At 36.4% G+C, this 16,683-nt stretch overlaps 1 protein-coding gene across 1 annotated transcript in view; it reads left to right on the top strand.

The window, feature by feature from the left end:
* OTOG (otogelin) overlaps window positions 1-16,683 on the top strand; it is a 107,950-nt gene that overhangs the window by 75,437 nt on the left and 15,830 nt on the right. Inside the window, exons 36-45 of the mRNA XM_027459061.3 lie at window positions 526-4,370; window positions 4,978-5,146; window positions 6,157-6,293; window positions 7,782-7,871; window positions 8,265-8,448; window positions 11,356-11,576; window positions 12,513-12,651; window positions 13,943-14,137; window positions 15,381-15,593; window positions 16,382-16,486. Of these exons, the coding sequence (XP_027314862.3) occupies window positions 526-4,370; window positions 4,978-5,146; window positions 6,157-6,293; window positions 7,782-7,871; window positions 8,265-8,448; window positions 11,356-11,576; window positions 12,513-12,651; window positions 13,943-14,137; window positions 15,381-15,593; window positions 16,382-16,486 (5,298 nt within the window). The remainder of the gene's footprint in view (window positions 1-525; window positions 4,371-4,977; window positions 5,147-6,156; window positions 6,294-7,781; window positions 7,872-8,264; window positions 8,449-11,355; window positions 11,577-12,512; window positions 12,652-13,942; window positions 14,138-15,380; window positions 15,594-16,381; window positions 16,487-16,683) is intronic.

The following is a 16,683-nucleotide window of genomic DNA, read 5'->3' as shown; positions in this document are numbered from 1 at the left end:
TCCCCTCCCTTTTCCCCTTTCCCTTTTTATTTCCCCTTAGTTAAATTGTTTAGTTCATAATAATCTTTATTTAATTATTATTATTATTTCCCTTTAATTAAATTATCCTTATCTCAACCCGTGAGTTGTTCTTTGCTTTACTTCTCCCCCTCCTCATCTAAAGGACGGGAGTGAGAGAGCGGTTGTGGGGTTTAGCTGCCCAGCATGGTAAAACCACCACAACAATGTTTGAGTTTTCACTGAACATCTAGTTTAGTTTAGTTTAGAAAGAGTTTCACTCCTCAAAAACTGGAGTACTTTTAAAATAAGAAAAATGTTCTTTCTTCATAAAACATTTCAGTAATATTAGATGTGGAGAAAATGACTGAATTAACTTATTTTTGAATTTTATGAAGTTTAGAAGTATAAAGGCATGTGAAAAAATCAGAGCTAAATGAATTAATGTAAATTCCTTCTAGCTCCGCTAGCTTTGTCTGTAATTTATTTGTAAATACCAGACTGTCATTTATTTGTGTCTTATTTCAGGCATTGAACCTGCAGATGATAGTCCACCTTTACCAACCATCTTTCAAACACCAGCAGTTTCACACGTAACATCAAGTACAACTTCGACAGTGATCAGTGAAGTGGTAACTTCATTTCCTGTACCTGAAGCAAAGGACATAGAAACAACACTTGCTTCAAAATTGAAATTCACTGCAACTACAGGGAAAACTAAATTTTCAGCTGTAACAACTAATACAACGCTTCCAGACATAACTTTATCATCATATATTTCTTCACAGTCAGCAGAAATGACGTCATTTGGGAGAACTACAGGAACGTCTGTGACAGCAAAATCTAATGTAAGCTTGTCTTCTCTTGTTGCCACTTCAGAAACCTCCACAAAGACACAACTGATCAGCAGTGGTTCCACTAAGCTATTGAGGGCTACAGAACCTTACAGAGTAACTGCTACACGTGCAGTGACTAAAAGCACAGGATCAGAAGGCAAATCAATTTCTACTTTTACTGGGACACCAACCACACTTAGAACAACAGAATTGCCAGTCAAAACTAAAATAATGGAAATATCAGAAATAGCCATGAAGACACTTCCCACAAAAGAAGCACAAGTAAAAACAGAAGGGCTGACAACATTTACACCCCCTTCATTTGAATCAAGAACAGAAAAAACTACTGCACATCAGCCCCGATATTCCACATTACCTCTTCTGGTTTTGCCTTCCTATATATCATCAGTGAACCTAACAGGAACTTCAGAAAGGACAGAAGGAAGCATAGGACAGTCTTCTACCACAGTAGGTAAAGTTACAGTAACATCATTTTCTCCTGTGATCACTACTCTGTCTTTGCTAAAACCAGCATCTTCAGAAACAACCAAAACAGCAAATGCTTCAACAGAACAAAGTGGAAAGACTGTATTTTTGCCAACATCCACAGTGCCTGTTTCATTAGGAGAGGCAATTACAAAACCTCCTATTGAAATGGTTCATCACCTGACGGATACTGCAGGGGTACCTTTCACTACAACCTTAGGTCCAAAGAAAACAACTCTGCAAACTCCAGAGAAATCATTAGAAACAACTGTTTTACCATTTACAACTCATGGAAAGGAAACTCTCAAAACAGCATCTCGTGTGAAGCATATATCTAGTTCCTATTTGCCTCCATATTCACTGCGTCCTAGTTCTAAAACTGAAAAATCCACCACTCTTTCTCCAAAAGGACCTTCAGTGTCTGTTCCTACTCCTGCTTCTCCAGCTTTAGGTGAATTAAAAAAAACATTTAAAACTGTGTCAACAACAGGGTATCCCTCACACATAGTTCTAAACATAACAGAGCTCTTGACTACACTGTACACTAAATATCCTGCTTTGCCTGAGACTACCAGAGTGACACCATTGTCTATTGAGGTAACATCCAAAATAACATCGCCTTTTGAATTAGTAGCAAAATCAACTTTGTTTTCTGGAAAAACATTTACTGAATACACATCACCTTTGGCTTTAAGTACAGTGAAGACAAGCACTTCGTCATATTCAGGTAGTGTTACCACATCAGCAAAGAAAACCTTTATCTCATCAAAAGAAACCACTACAGTTGCTTTCATAGCTACAAAAAGAGAGTCAGATGAAACAACGTCCTTCACTGGATCTCCACGTACTCCCCTTAGAGCAACTGAAACCACATTGTTAACCACACAGCCTGAAGAATCAGAAGTGGAAAGAATTTCTAGCATCTCCCCTAGAAAACCATCTACTTTCCCTTCTTCACCACCAAGGTCTCTCACCTCTTTAAATCTTTCTCTTCCTTCACTACCCACATACGGAAAAGAAGCATCACTGACAGCTCTCAGTCCAATACGTACAACATCCCATGAACCCATCTCTTCATATCCAAGAACAACTATAACAAAATCTAAGTTAGGAACAGAAAAGACCTCCTCACTCCTGACTTTCTCTACTTTATCCACTATAGCAGAGCATTCAAGTCCAATAACAACAGTACCATATGACAAATTGCCAGGCAGAGCCATTTTAAATACCACTTATGCTATATTCTCTCCGTCCTCTGAATTCAGCATTCAGCATATAACAACCAAAGCAATGACAGACAAAGAAAAATCAACTCTATCCACTTCTGCTGTACTTCCATTAACAAAGTCTCACACTTTCTCTACCTCTCAGTATCTAGCAGATAAATCAGTTTCTTCACCTTCTTTAACACAAGTAATGCTGGAAGTAACAACCCCACCAAAATACCCTGTAGAAACTAAAGTAGTTTCTACAGCATTGAAGTCTACAGTCAAAAGTATAACAGATACAGTAAAATCTACCACTTCCACAGCTCAGAAATCCTTTACTCCATCTTCAGTGGGCTCCTTCCCTCAACAAACATCTTCAGAAGATAAACTTCCAGCACAGACTACTAAGGCTGTGACTATACTGCATTTTTCGACTGAAACAGATACAAAACTTGCTCATCAGACTTCTAAGCCTTCCTTGACAGGCCTAAGCAGTACTCCAATTTACCATCATCCTGCAGAAACTCTAGCAAAATCCACTGATCAGCCACAAATTCTATTAAGCACAACTGAAGCTATGGTAGAATTGACTTCCTCACCCCCCTTAACTACCTTCCTACCTAAAGGCATTCATTCAAGTGTGTTATCTACCTCATTAGGTCCTACACAAGTTATTTTACAAACTGAAAAAGAGTTACATTTAACTGATTCAGTTACAGAGCTGTATATGCCAAAAACTTCTGTTTTACAGTCTACAGGCCCAGATAGAAAAACAGCTGACTTGACTTTTGGTACTAGAATTCTCCCTTCTTCACCAGAAGTGCTTGCAACTTCCTCTTCAACCATTAAAAAAGATGCCTTTCCTTCATTTTCTACACAGAAGGCAGATACTGGTGTAAAATTCACGTGGCAGTCCTCAGTTACTGAATCACTTCTTTCAAGTCAAACGCCTGAAACAACAACAATTTCACCAGAAATTCTGACTTCTTCACTTTTGTTACCAGAAACAACAGAAATTCCCATCGTGATGGGCAGTGAGTCATCCGTAGGTGCCTTTTTCACCCCTGTGATTTCAACAGTATCCATATCAATGGGTAAAAGTGCTACAGAGAAAACTGCAGTGTTGCCAAAGCAAGTCACACATTCAACCACTGCCTACAGTTCCACTTCTCTAGGAAGTACAGAGTTTTCAGCTGCAGTCCATACATCAGCTGCAGCTTCAGCCTCTTCAGTGATGAGCAGTACAGAGCAAAACATCACTATTATATCAGCAACCTCAGACAAAGCAAAAGCTGTAACAGAATCCATCACAACCTCTGTGAAGCCATCCTATTTTTCTGTTACTTCAAAAGCAAAAGAGCCTATGTCCCCTGCTACAGAAAAATCTGGAGAGCTGGAATTAATGACAGAAATGCAACCTGTCCATACTCAAGGTGTTACCATTACCTCAGAAATACCTCGGACGTTTTATTCTCCATATTTCACAAACATAACTGCAGCTCCTTCTAATGTAAGTGTGTCAGGACTGTTCACCATACATTCATCCTCTGAACCGAAACCTTCTTCTATACCTGCATCACTGGCCAGTACTACACAAACTTCAAAACTTGGAATAACATCTGAGATACAAACACCTTCTGTGAGTTCAGTATTAATGATACCTGACCATTCAAATGTCACAACAGCTCCATCAGTTTCCTCATTTGCCTACTTATCTACCAAACCACTTTATGGTTTGACTACAACATTTTCTGATGGATTGTCAACAGCTGAAGCCATGTTAGGAGTCACAACATCAACTTCTGTTCTGCCTAGAGAAACAGCAACTCTCCAGACTTGTACAGTGAGTAATATTATACATGTTTATCTGTTTGGTTTTGAATATATCTGGCTTACTTTTACACGCTGATAAAATCATTATTTGTGAGACATGTATTGATCTTTAGGATATGAAATATCGGCATTAAACAGGGCAAGTTATTATTTTAACAGTTATATCTTTAAGTCTGGGTGACTTCAATTGTGCATGATTTTCATAAGTGCTATAATGCACTGCGTTTTGGGCAACAGTTTTCTGAGTATGATTATTACAAGAATATTTTTGGCAAAATATTGTTCTTTATGTTCTTCAATAATATTTTTCTGTCATGTAGCCTTCCTTCCCACAGATCCTACTCTTCCTACTTCTGTTCTTCCATCCTTTTTATTCTCAACTCATTTTATTTTAAAGTTAAACATATATATATATATCTGTTCTGCAATTTACAACAGGACTGAATTTTAAACTGTCCTCAGAATGGTCAAATTTTCAAAGATGCGTTTCACTTAAATCTTCCACCATAAGTATTCTGTACCTGAAGAATGTGAGCCCCCTTTTGAGCAAATACTCTGCAACATTGTAATGTTAGCTTGATAAGAATGGTAACCAATGTCTTTTAAATGTGCCTTAGCCAATCACAGAGAATGAGTGCATAAAATACATTTGCTTGGATGGACAACTGATCCAAGTCAATAAGTCGCAGAACTGCCCATACAATGCAACTCAACCCAGCTGTGGAGTTTTAGGATTTGCTACTCAAATGAATGGGGACAAATGCTGTCCAAAGTGGGAATGTGCATGTAAGTTTTAATTTTGCAGTACTTTTAAAGTGATCTTAGTTAACAATTTAATGCATATGTAAGAAGGCTAAGAACTAACACTTCTATAACCATGGTGTAGAAAAAGATGTTCCATATTGTGCAGGTTATTTGCTGTCTAATGTGATTTGTAAATGTAGTTCTACACCTGATTAAATGAAATCAAAATAGTCCTTTAATGTAAGATGAATATCTTATCCAGCTTTAGATATCTGCAATGGACTTGCCTGACTTAGACCTGTGTTCTGTCTAATCAGAGGAGACATAGTCAATATAGCCAGTGGATTTTATGGTTGATTGTATATATACTTCAGGATGAGAACACTCCTAGAGTACATTACCAATCACCGTTAACAGCCCGGGGACTCTAGAAGCATAGCTGTACTGTAGTCACTCCCTTCAATTACGTGGAATTAGGCAGGATGCATCCAAACCTTAAAGAAAATTAAATTTAATCCATAGTGGCAAAGAAAGGATGCAGAGGTAAGCAATGCAAATTTCCACTTACAATCTAGAATATGAAATGACTAAGAGTAGAACTCCAAACCATTTGAAACATAAAAGCTTTAGCAGTAAGTCTGAAAAGAAGGGAACATGCAACAAGAGCTCCCTCCTTAGGAACAAGACTAAAGGGGAATTAAGGACCCGGCACGATCCACTGCCATCCATGTTTTTTCTAGTTTAGGGCTTGTAAAAATTACAAAAGTGTGCTGGCAAGAACTGTAAGAAAGTAACTGATTGCAGAGAACTGCAAATTGTCCCACTAGAATATGAAGAATTTGACTCTGTTGTCCCTTTACAGAGATGCAAGCAAAGGTGATGACATATAGCTGAAAATGTGCTGTATATGTTAAACTGTACAGCAAAGAATTTAATCTTATATAACTCAATATTTTATCTTTCTATTTTTTAGTATTTACGGAAAGTAGCATAAGTTAGAAAATACATTATTAAGTTAGAAAATACATTTATTTTATTCTTATTTTTCTTAGGTCGTTGCACAATTTTCTCTGATCTGAGCATTGTAACCTATGATGGAAATCATCTGGCTTTATTCAAAGAAGCATCCTACATTGTTAGTCAAACTCAAGATGAAACTATAAGCATCCATGTCCTTGACTGTAGAATGGTAACTAATGTTTATCAGCTAACAAAGGATGTTCAGTACTGGTAGTAAGATGTATCTTGGGAATGAGCTACACATATATTCCTCTAATGCACATCTTTCTAAATAAAAGGTTATAATATTTGTATGCAATTGTGTTTAATTATTCAATCCTATGCAATATCTATGAATTGTACTTGCACTTTACAATGCTTTGCAAGAATTGTATGGGCATATTTTATTCTGAAACAGCTGGAAGGTGAGAGGTAGGTCCGTATTATCTTATTTTATGTGTAAAACAGGCAATGTTGTGAGATTAAATGGATATGCATTTATTAGTCACTCCCACCAGTATGTAAAAAGTACCATTGTAGAGGGCTATTTTTTTGTGTATCTAGCTTCACTTGACTTTACTGTGCGAAAGAGAAAATATGTAGAATTTGAAAGAACTTTCTGAAGCTGCATTAGCTCACTTGGCATTTCATCAGGCACTGCCTTGCAGAGTGAGGATTAACACACTTGAATTCCTTACTAAGTTTCATTCAACCCTAATTTTGTTTCAAGGAATGCTGGCTAGCACAACCTAGCAATGTATTTTATTTCATTGTATCACTTTTCAAATATTTTCATGTGGAGAAATTTGCACCAGAAACACCGATCTTTAGATCCCTAAAAGAATGCAGTATTGTCAGAAAAAAATAGACCACCTAGTGCATTTCTAGGTCTTGGACACGGACAGGGGCAAGTATTTGCCGTTTCAGAGAGAGAAGAGAAAAACCCTACAAGGAGCAATTACAGAATATCGTGTCTAGTGGGTGGTGTAGAGATTTGGCTTTATGTCATGAAAAGTTAAGTGCTCATGAGTGTGGAATAATTGCCTTTACAAAATTCTTTTAACTCCAGCCTCTTCTGTGAAAGCTAGGTAATGTTGACATCCATATAAATATTCACACAAGGTTTGGTCATGAATAGTGTAGTACCTTATCGAAGTTAGTTCTAGAAGTTCAATATGATTGGTATAACAAAGCAGATCTGGTTCTGACTTTTCATATTTTTGCTTTGTTATATTAAATGCTATTTCTTTTTTGTGTGCATATATTTCTGATCCATTTCTTCTGTACCATTCACTGATCATATAAATTCATCATTCCCAGTCCTCTTTTTGCTTACCTTAAGATATGTAGTTCCTATTTTTCAATGTCCAAAGAGCTATTCTGCTGTACTTTTTTTTTTTTTTTTCTGAAAACCTTTATATCTGTTATAATTTAGAGAATGGGTGATACAACACAGTTCCTAAGTACAATAATATTTTGTGTGTGTATTTTGCAAAATGGACTTATCCAGATGAACCTTGTATTACAAACTTGAAATTACAAACAGCGGCAGATTTCCTGTCTTAAAAATATACACAAACAATCCTTAATGTCCTGGTATCTAAAAATAATAAACAGCTAATGTATAAAGCTTTTCTACATTATCACTCTGGTTTATATATTTTTGCTTTCTCCACAGAACAATTCAAATTCAACTTCCCTGTGCCTTGCAATGTTGAACTTAACCTATGTATCAAACCAAATTATTATAAATCGTTTAAGTAGAAAAGTAAGTACTTTGAGGTTTTAATTTTCTCTGCCTTCTAGATAGCATCTTATTTCTGCTAACATCTGCTATCTATTCATCAGCTATCTTATCATGTGGATATGGAAGTTTAGCATAAGACACAGCAGGTAGTGTGTTTTATTGTTAGGACTTGGGAATTTAGTAAACATGTAAATTCAAAGAGACAAACTGTGGTAAAAGGACAGTTAATGAGATAAGTCACAGATTAAGGCCGTTAGAGTGATTGTTCTCTAGTGCCTAGATATCTTTGTGAAGATGAGCCTAGCTTCTTTTTAAATTAGGAGATAGATTCATGAACTGTTGAAAATATGACTTTAGTTCTTCCACCTACAGCATTTGGTACCTGACATTTAAACTCTTCTGTGTTCATTTTAGATAACAGTAAATTCAAGATTTGCTTGGCCTACTGTTAGAAAATATGGATACAAGGTAGAGGATTCAGGCTTCAAGTATGCAGTTGAGACCCCAACAAAAATCAGAATTCAGTGGTTTCACAACACAGGTGTGATGATCATAGAGTTCAATACTACCAGAGAACCAAAAGCTTTGGGACTATGTGGTAAGTATAGAGTACTGCTAGAAATAAAGATATTCAGATGCTTTGATAAGGAACCACATTTTCCTAATTACATCTTTTGTAGAATCTTGCTTAAAAGAGTTATTGCAGACCACTGCAAATGAAACAAACAAACACCTATTAACATGAAATGATTAATAATTTGGTTGGTTGTTGAAATAACATTTGATACCTATCAATGTATTCACTTTTTACTGACAGTTTTGTTTCTGAATGTAGCCTGTTGGAATCACAAGCACAATTGCTGTAACCAAACCTAAATAAGTAAGCCAGACATAAATTTGTAATGTCAAATAAGGTCATTTACAGATTTAGTATTTGCTGTCCATCTGATAGGAAGTGATCTGTGCTATTTTCAGTTTCTAAAGGTCAGAATTCACAGGAACTGTTAACTTGAGATAATCTATCTTAGTTTATCTGTTAGAGGAAATAGTTCAGGGGAAATTTTTTAATACTAATGGGTTAAATAACCGCAATACTGCACTCTGTTAGGTCTGCTCAATCTTTTCATGTAGTTACTTTTCTGTAAAAACCATGACCTTGAATATGCTGCTAGTGCTATAGTTTTTGCAAGCATGTTTTTGTGTTGTTCTATATCCTTACTGTGACACCTGAATCTGTAAATTTATCTGCTGTAATTTGGAGCTGGAAACCAGGGTTACAGAGTTCATAATTACAGTGGAAATCTTGCCAGTTTCAGAAAGGGCAAATGCCTGTAGCTCAGTATCAAATACCAGTGATAGCACAGTCAAGTTCCAAGTCCTGTGGACAGTAATGCTTCTTGCAAAGGAAGAGAGTTTGAATTTACTGTCATTTTGAAATTGGGTTATTATCTGTAATTTGTTCTGACCTTTGTTTTTAATATCATTCTTTCTCTGTATAGCTAATTGTAATTAGATCAAACAGAAATAAGAATGTAAAGATTATATTTTTTAGTAGGCCCGATTCAAGTTATACTTGAAATTCTCTTTTGCCTTTACCCATTTGGTTCTTGTGATGGGGAGAATTAAGTATGTTACATTCCTGGCTTACACGGTCCATTAGCAAGATGACATGTCCCCATAGCTGGTGTTCTATGTACAACTTCTCTGGAGAATGTGTCATGTGTTTCTGGCATTCATCTCTGATTGGGATTCTCTGTATAAACCTGCATGCATGGTGCTGTCTGTTGTGACTCACCAGAACCTGCTTTAAGGTTACCCTGCACCTTTTCAGGGTAAATTAGTCTACAATGAGCTCTCATGCTTTCTGCACTTGTTTGCAAATGCGAACATTTGTTTGTCTTCGAGCTTTCTCAGAATGTCTTTAGGCTGATCTGCAGTACCAGTAGATCCTAGTTTCTCAGCTTCAGGTAAAACATGGAACTGAAGGCACCATTACAGTTTTGTAGCAGCGAGTATCCCTTGGAAGTATCTGCATCAGACAGCAGTGCCTTTAACAGTGACTGGATCAGGCAAACATGGCAAGTGGTGAAGAGCTGGTATGGGAGATGAGGGAGGTCACAAGGGATTATGGATATCTCTGTAACAACACTGGTGAAACTGTGCAAGTGTGTCATTGTAGGTGCAGCCAGGTCCAGCCAAGTCGAACGTGAAACCTTAATTTTGCTGTGTTTTCTTATCAATGTACAAGAAAACTGGAAAAAGTTAAGTCAGACATGGCCTCCTTCAGACCTCTCAGAACTCAAGTCAGTACTTCCTGTTTGTGTTGCATAGACTCACAACCTCTGAATATTCAACCAGAAACATTTTTGGTCAATTAATATTTACATTTATTTTGGTCAATTAATATTTACAGCTTCAAAAGCTGTTTTACTCTTGAATGCTTATCGCTATATCACTGATTGTCAGCAGCTAGCTCATAGTGAAAAATGCTAAAACACCAATTTTCTAGAAAAAGGTTTAATTCACCAGTAATTGCTGAACAGATATCTTTAGAATTGTTATTAAAGTTTCTTGAAACATCAGAAGAATGCTTTCTAGAAATCTGATACAAAACATCAGAAATTGTGATTAGGAAGAAAGAATGGGAGACTGATTTTGTCATTCCGCTTTTGTACTGCCTGGCTCTTAAAGGACTTTCCAGCAGAGACTGTTGTAATACTTGGATGTTCTGTGTTAACCAAATTGCTCTCCATGTGCTCTATGTTGCTTCCTTTGTTCCCCAGTGTTTTGAAAATGCCAGCTACCTTACTTTAAACAGAAACAAGATGCGATGCTGCCTTCTGTGAATAAAATAAATAAAAGATTGCTTTCTTCCTGCTGAGTGGTAATATAAATGTACCTGGAAATGCCAAAAGCTGCACTTTTATGTTAGCTCTTAAGCCAAAAGGTGTTCAACACTGCCCAGAAGCATAAATAAAAGAAGGTGTTACACTTTTGAAGTACAGTATCAGATAGGCATCTTGACATTTAATGGGAGCTGCCTTTTGAGATAATATTTGCAGTTTTCATTTGTTGCTATACATGGAGGTGCTTTGTAACCTCTTTTTCTTTTTCTTTTTTTTTAAAGTGTTTTTTTTTTTTTTTCTTTTTTTTTTTCTTTAGTGCTTGTGCAACTCAGCAGTGAAGCTTGCACATCATTGCTGGGCTCTGAACAACACATTGATATGTGATAGTTCTTGTTTCATGCACGTGCAATTCTCAGATAAATCTTTAATTCACTTTGTGTGAAGTTCCTATATCTTTATCCTACAAAACCTTGCATGTCTGTTGTGGGTTGTGATACTGCCATATTGTGTACATTTTTTAGAAAAATGTGTACTTTTTGTTTTATTTGCTTAGTGTAAGTTTTTTAAAAGCAGTTTACTTGTTTGAATATGCCACTTCAAACATACTTGGCAATGAACTGTCCAGTGTTAACCTTCTTTTTTCTTTTGGTAATACATAGGTCTTTGTGATAGAAGCTTGGAAAATGACCTGATGCTACCCAACAGGACAGTGTTAAGCAAAAGTGATGCTCCATCGACTTTTATAGACAGCTGGCAAGTGCCAGACACATTAAAGTATGTTGGAGAAGACAGGCACCAGGAAACTAATTGCTCATTCATGGACTGCTCAGAGTGCTTAAGACTGATTTCGAACCAGACCTTCAGCAGCTGTCACCCTTATGTATGTTAAATATTTTGGAAGCTTACATTTTGGGAGAGATGCTGTTGTGATAGAATTTTGTATACTTGATAGTTTCATTAATGTGGGACTACATGTAACCACATTTATGGAATGAGATATATACTTTTTTGTCTCTTCAGTTGCGAGATAAAAATAATTGAAGAGTGCAGCAAATTGATTGGAGAGTTGCAATAAGCAACTGACAATTTCAGAATTCCTAATATATCTCTGTTAGTTTTGGTAATAGCATTTAATCTATAAATCAGTCCCAGATAATTCAATTGGATCAATAGGATGTACAGCAAAGTAAAATAAAGTAATTTTAGGACTTATTTCATATTTAAGTGTTCAGTAATTTAACAAATTTCAGACCACAGTGCAGAATGTAAAGGCCTGCATTCTCAAGGGCTGTAGAGAGCAGGAATTCCAGCTTACCATGAGGAGAGGGTTGAGCAGACCCTTTAAAGTAAGCATAAGTAGAAAACTGTGGAAACAAAACATTTATTTGTGCTCCTGTGAGTTCGTTTACCATTTCAACTTTTGCATATTATTGGGTTTGATGAAGAGGAGTCAAAACCAAACAAAAGCACATAGGGAGAAAGAATGAAGTACAGCTAGTAATTATGTCTTCTGTTAGAAAAATTATGTTAGCTTTTGCCTTGGCATTTAAAATAAATGAAACTGAAGAGTATAAGGACATCTCTCTTTCTCTCTGTTTTTTTTTTTTTTTTTTTTTTTTTTTAAACATGTTCAGGAAACCTTCCCTTAAATACCAGTAGACACTCTGTAGACCAATAAAGTCAGATGGTCCCTTTTTCCTATGAACCAAGAACTTTTGCCTTAGTTGTTTGTAGCTGGTATTTACAAAGGTCAATCTTTTTGCTACATAGCAGGGTCTCTATGAAGGTACAATATTTTTCATCTTTTCCTTCCTAGGTTCCACCTGAGCTATTCTGTGATATATGGGTTCAAGACACCAAGTACATTCAAAATCCATGCATCTCACTAGCTGCTTATGTGGCAATGTGCAACAAATTTAATATTTGTATAGAATGGAGGAGCTCTGATTACTGCCGTAAGTATTCTCCATGTATGCATATCTCTAGTGCTTGCTGAGACAAAACCTGCTTAGTAATAACTTACTGTAAGTTGAAAATATCACTGCTCCTGGAGTCTTCAGGTACCTTGGAAATTATTATTAGGATAATAAATTCATCAGCTTTTATCATAAAATAGAAAAAACTGTGCAAAAGGAATCAGGCTCATTGTAGCCAGTTCGCAGATGGAAAAGTTAAGCATATTAAAATGTATGGCCAAATGCGACCTACATGTATACTTGTCATCAGCAGGGCATGGGCATGCCATAATGTGCTGCAAGTAAAACCAATAATCATGGAGTCTAAAGCTTAAAAATAGTCAGATATAAAAAAATATATTCAAGTTTGTGTGAATTTCAATTGCAAATAGATGTTTAAAATGAGACCTTACAAAATATATCTGTAAATATAGCTAACTACTCCATCCATCATGATGGGATGCATGCTCTCTTGGTTTTATATCACAGTGTATCTGGTGGTACACACCTAGGAGGGAAGACCAATGAAGTCATAGCTGGATTTTGTGGTCACTACGTGTTAACACGCTATGGACTGTTTTTTAAACAGTGTTGGCATTCGTAGTCATTCTCTCTTTGCCATATATATGCAGCTTGTATGTGACCCGCATTTAAGCAGTTTTGATCCATCATGTTGTTTTCAACAGCAAAGGTTAAATCGATTCATTCCAGCATGCACTCATTACATACCAATGAATTTGCATTAATAGTATAAAGAATGTTAAGTTTAACTGTGTCCATGGACTTTAAAATAACACACCTCATCCAAGAGAGTGATTAATGTGAATATCTATTAAATATAGGAATGAATTCACGCCATTCTTTTTTGTTTCAAATAAAACAAGGCTGAATTTGCCTTTACATGTATCTTTTTTGTAAAAGACTATGTTTTGCTCTTTAGTAATCAGTGTTTTCTTTATCCACTGCAAAGTACTTGATGTGTTTCAAAACACTGCATTATTAATCTGTGTACCATTATAAATCTGGTATTTGTAAATGTTTTTCAAGTATGAATTATTTTGTGTCAACACTTTTGCTTGTTTTTTTTTTTTTTTTTTAATCTCTACCACCAAAATGCAAAACAAGGCCTGATACAAATGTTACCACAAAGAAGTGAAGTGCCTGTGAAATTTATTTTTGTTTGAGTTTGTCACGTAGAAGATGTGTATCAGTGTTTTAGATTGGTAGATCTCTTAGGTAGTACACCCTCATGTAATTAGGTCTTTGGATAACTGATTCATTTCATTTCTAGCCTTCCCCTGCTCTGAAAACTTCTCCTACCAGGCTTGTATAGCTGCCTGTGAGGTTCCAGATAGTTGTCAGAATAATGAGGTTGCTTCTCTGGACTCAGACACCTGTTCGGTGTTGACAGAAGGCTGTGTCTGTGCTGGAGGGACCATCCTGCACCGAGCCCACACTGCTCTCTGTATTCCTGAAGAAAAATGTGGTATGTTTTGATGTGATTTTCTTCTTTATTGTCTGCAAGCTGGTGGTCAGATGCTTCATTATCCAGGCCTGGTCTGATGTTGCATAGGCTTTGCATATGTTGTTCAGTTGAGGCCTCTGGGGATTCAGTAAACATTAACTTTACAGGTGGGCAAGCAGGAAATGTCCTTGTGGCATATGACTTTGCTCAACTTCTCTCAGCTGGAGGATGCTCTTAAAAATGGTAGGTTTTACTTATGCTTATGTGTTCCATTATTTGAAGTATGTTAGTCTTGGCCTCCTTTTCACCTTGCCCTTTGCCAAGGAGTCACATCTAATGATACTAAATGGAATTCAAAAGTCATGCAGCAACCGTTAATTACACATTTTGGATTATATACATCCTATCTTCTATCTGCCAGCATTGATAATTCTTTTCATTACATTTCTGCCTGAGGACACCGAATTGTGTACTAATACTTAAAACTAACAACACAAATCTGAAAGATGCAATTTTAAAAAGAGATTGCATAAAGCACTGTAAATTAATAATACTTTTGATGTGTGTGAAATACAAAAGCAAGTTCTTTTCAGATCACAGGTTTAAAAACAAAGAATCACATTGGGATCTTAAGTGCCTAGCTTTGCAGTGGAGACTCAAAACAAAGTGGAGACCCTGATCCTCAGGAGGGTATTGAGTGTCCTTATTAAGGGTGACCTTATTGCTCTGTATAAGTACATTAAAGGAGGCTGTAGCGAGGTGGGGGTTGGCCTGTTCTCCCATGTGCCTGGTGACAGGACGAGGGGGAATGGGCTAAAGTTACTCCAGGGGACTTTTAGGTTAGATGTTAGGAAGAATTTCTTTACTGAAAGGGTTGTGAGGCACTGGAACGGGCTGCCCAGGGAGGTGGTGGAGTCACCATCCCTGGAAGTCTTCAAAAGACGTTTAGATGTAGAGCTTAGGGATATGGTTTAGTGGGGACTGTTAGTGTTAGGTCAGAGGTTGGACTCGATGATCTTGAGGTCTCTTCCAACCTAGAAATTCTGTGTGATTCTGTGTGATTCTGTGTGATTCTGTCTTGCATTCCCATACAAACTCAGTCTCAGACTGTTTCCTCTTTAACTTTTTTTGTTGGGGTAATATGGATAGGTGATGCCTTAAAAACTCTGGAACTTTTATAGTTCTGTACCCTCTGTGGAAGAAAATGGTGGTGAAAACTGGAAATAAAAAGGCATGGCTTCTATCTTCTCTTGCTCTGATCTAGCTTGTACAGATAGCTCAGGAGCACCTCATGCTGTGGGTGAGATCTGGAAAACTTCTTTGAGTGGCTGCTGTATGGAAAAATGTGTTGACAGTGAGACTATTATTCCAATGGAGTACAACTGTTCAGATATCCACAATTTAGACTGTCAGCGATTTGCAGAAGTGGCCTTGCTTGTTCCTGGTGATCATACATGTTGTCCTCAGAAGATCTGTAGTAAGTATTCTTTAATAATTATGAATATTACTCACTGAAATTTTCAAATAACCTTTCACTGTGTTTTATTTTCCTGTTACACATCCTATTTTTGAAGTGTATGGTAATTATTTGAATTTATAGGTTGTGCAGAAAACTGTAAAATTTTTGTACCATTGGCTAAATGTCTAGTGGGATTTGGGGGAAAGGGAAAGGGAGGTGAGAAGTGTTCTGAGAACTGAAAAAGCTGTGATTATTTGGTATGTATTGTGTTCCTCTCAGCTGTACAGTCTAATGAGCTATTTTAACGTCCAAATACAAATCAATGATATAACTAATTATTAGAAAAAGATACCAGATGACTTTACAAAGTCAACACTAAAAAAAAAAAAGGTTAAAAGCTTTTATTTAATATTTTCTTATTTCATATTTAGCTTAGAAAGTCCATATTCAAAACGAGTTGCAAATTTTCCTGTTTTGGCCAGCTGGGTTGATATTGTTGCAATGAATTTTCCGCAATAATTTTTTTTTTTTTTTTTAAGTGGAGATTTCACAAAAATTCAGCTCTCCTTTAATTTTGCCTCCACAGAGAGTGTGGCAAATACTGGACACTTCTGATCTTGGTCTTGTTTTTGTTTTTTTTTTTTTTTTTTGTTTGGTTGTTTTTTTTTTTGCTAGTTTGTAGTGTTTCTTTGGAGATTTGGGGTATCAAAATCAAACTGCAAATACTGCTTTACACTACTCAACTTATTAATGCATAAAGTAGTTTAGAAGTTGTCTTTTTTTTTTTCTTTCTCTTTATGAAATAGTTTGTAATCAGAGCCTTTGTGAATCCCTAATCCCAGAATGTAATGGCTTGGAAAAGCTGGTCACTTACTACAGTGAAGAATCCTGTTGTCCCAACTATGTTTGCGGTAGGTTTCTTTTGAAAAGATAACACAGTTTACTGTGTTATCAGGTGTGGCAGTAAACCAATAGATCAACTTTTTAGCAAAATAAAGTTAACTTAGACATCATTGTTAATATGTCAATTTAAAAAAATGTCTTTCATCTAAAAGCTCAGGGTTGGACTATGCCTTGGTTGGTGCAGACATAAACGAGTCTTTTGTTT

Source organism: Anas platyrhynchos, chromosome 5 (assembly GCF_047663525.1).
Source record: "Anas platyrhynchos isolate ZD024472 breed Pekin duck chromosome 5, IASCAAS_PekinDuck_T2T, whole genome shotgun sequence".
Lineage (NCBI taxonomy): Eukaryota > Metazoa > Chordata > Aves > Anseriformes > Anatidae > Anas > Anas platyrhynchos.
This window is presented reverse-complemented; position numbering and strand designations above follow the sequence as displayed.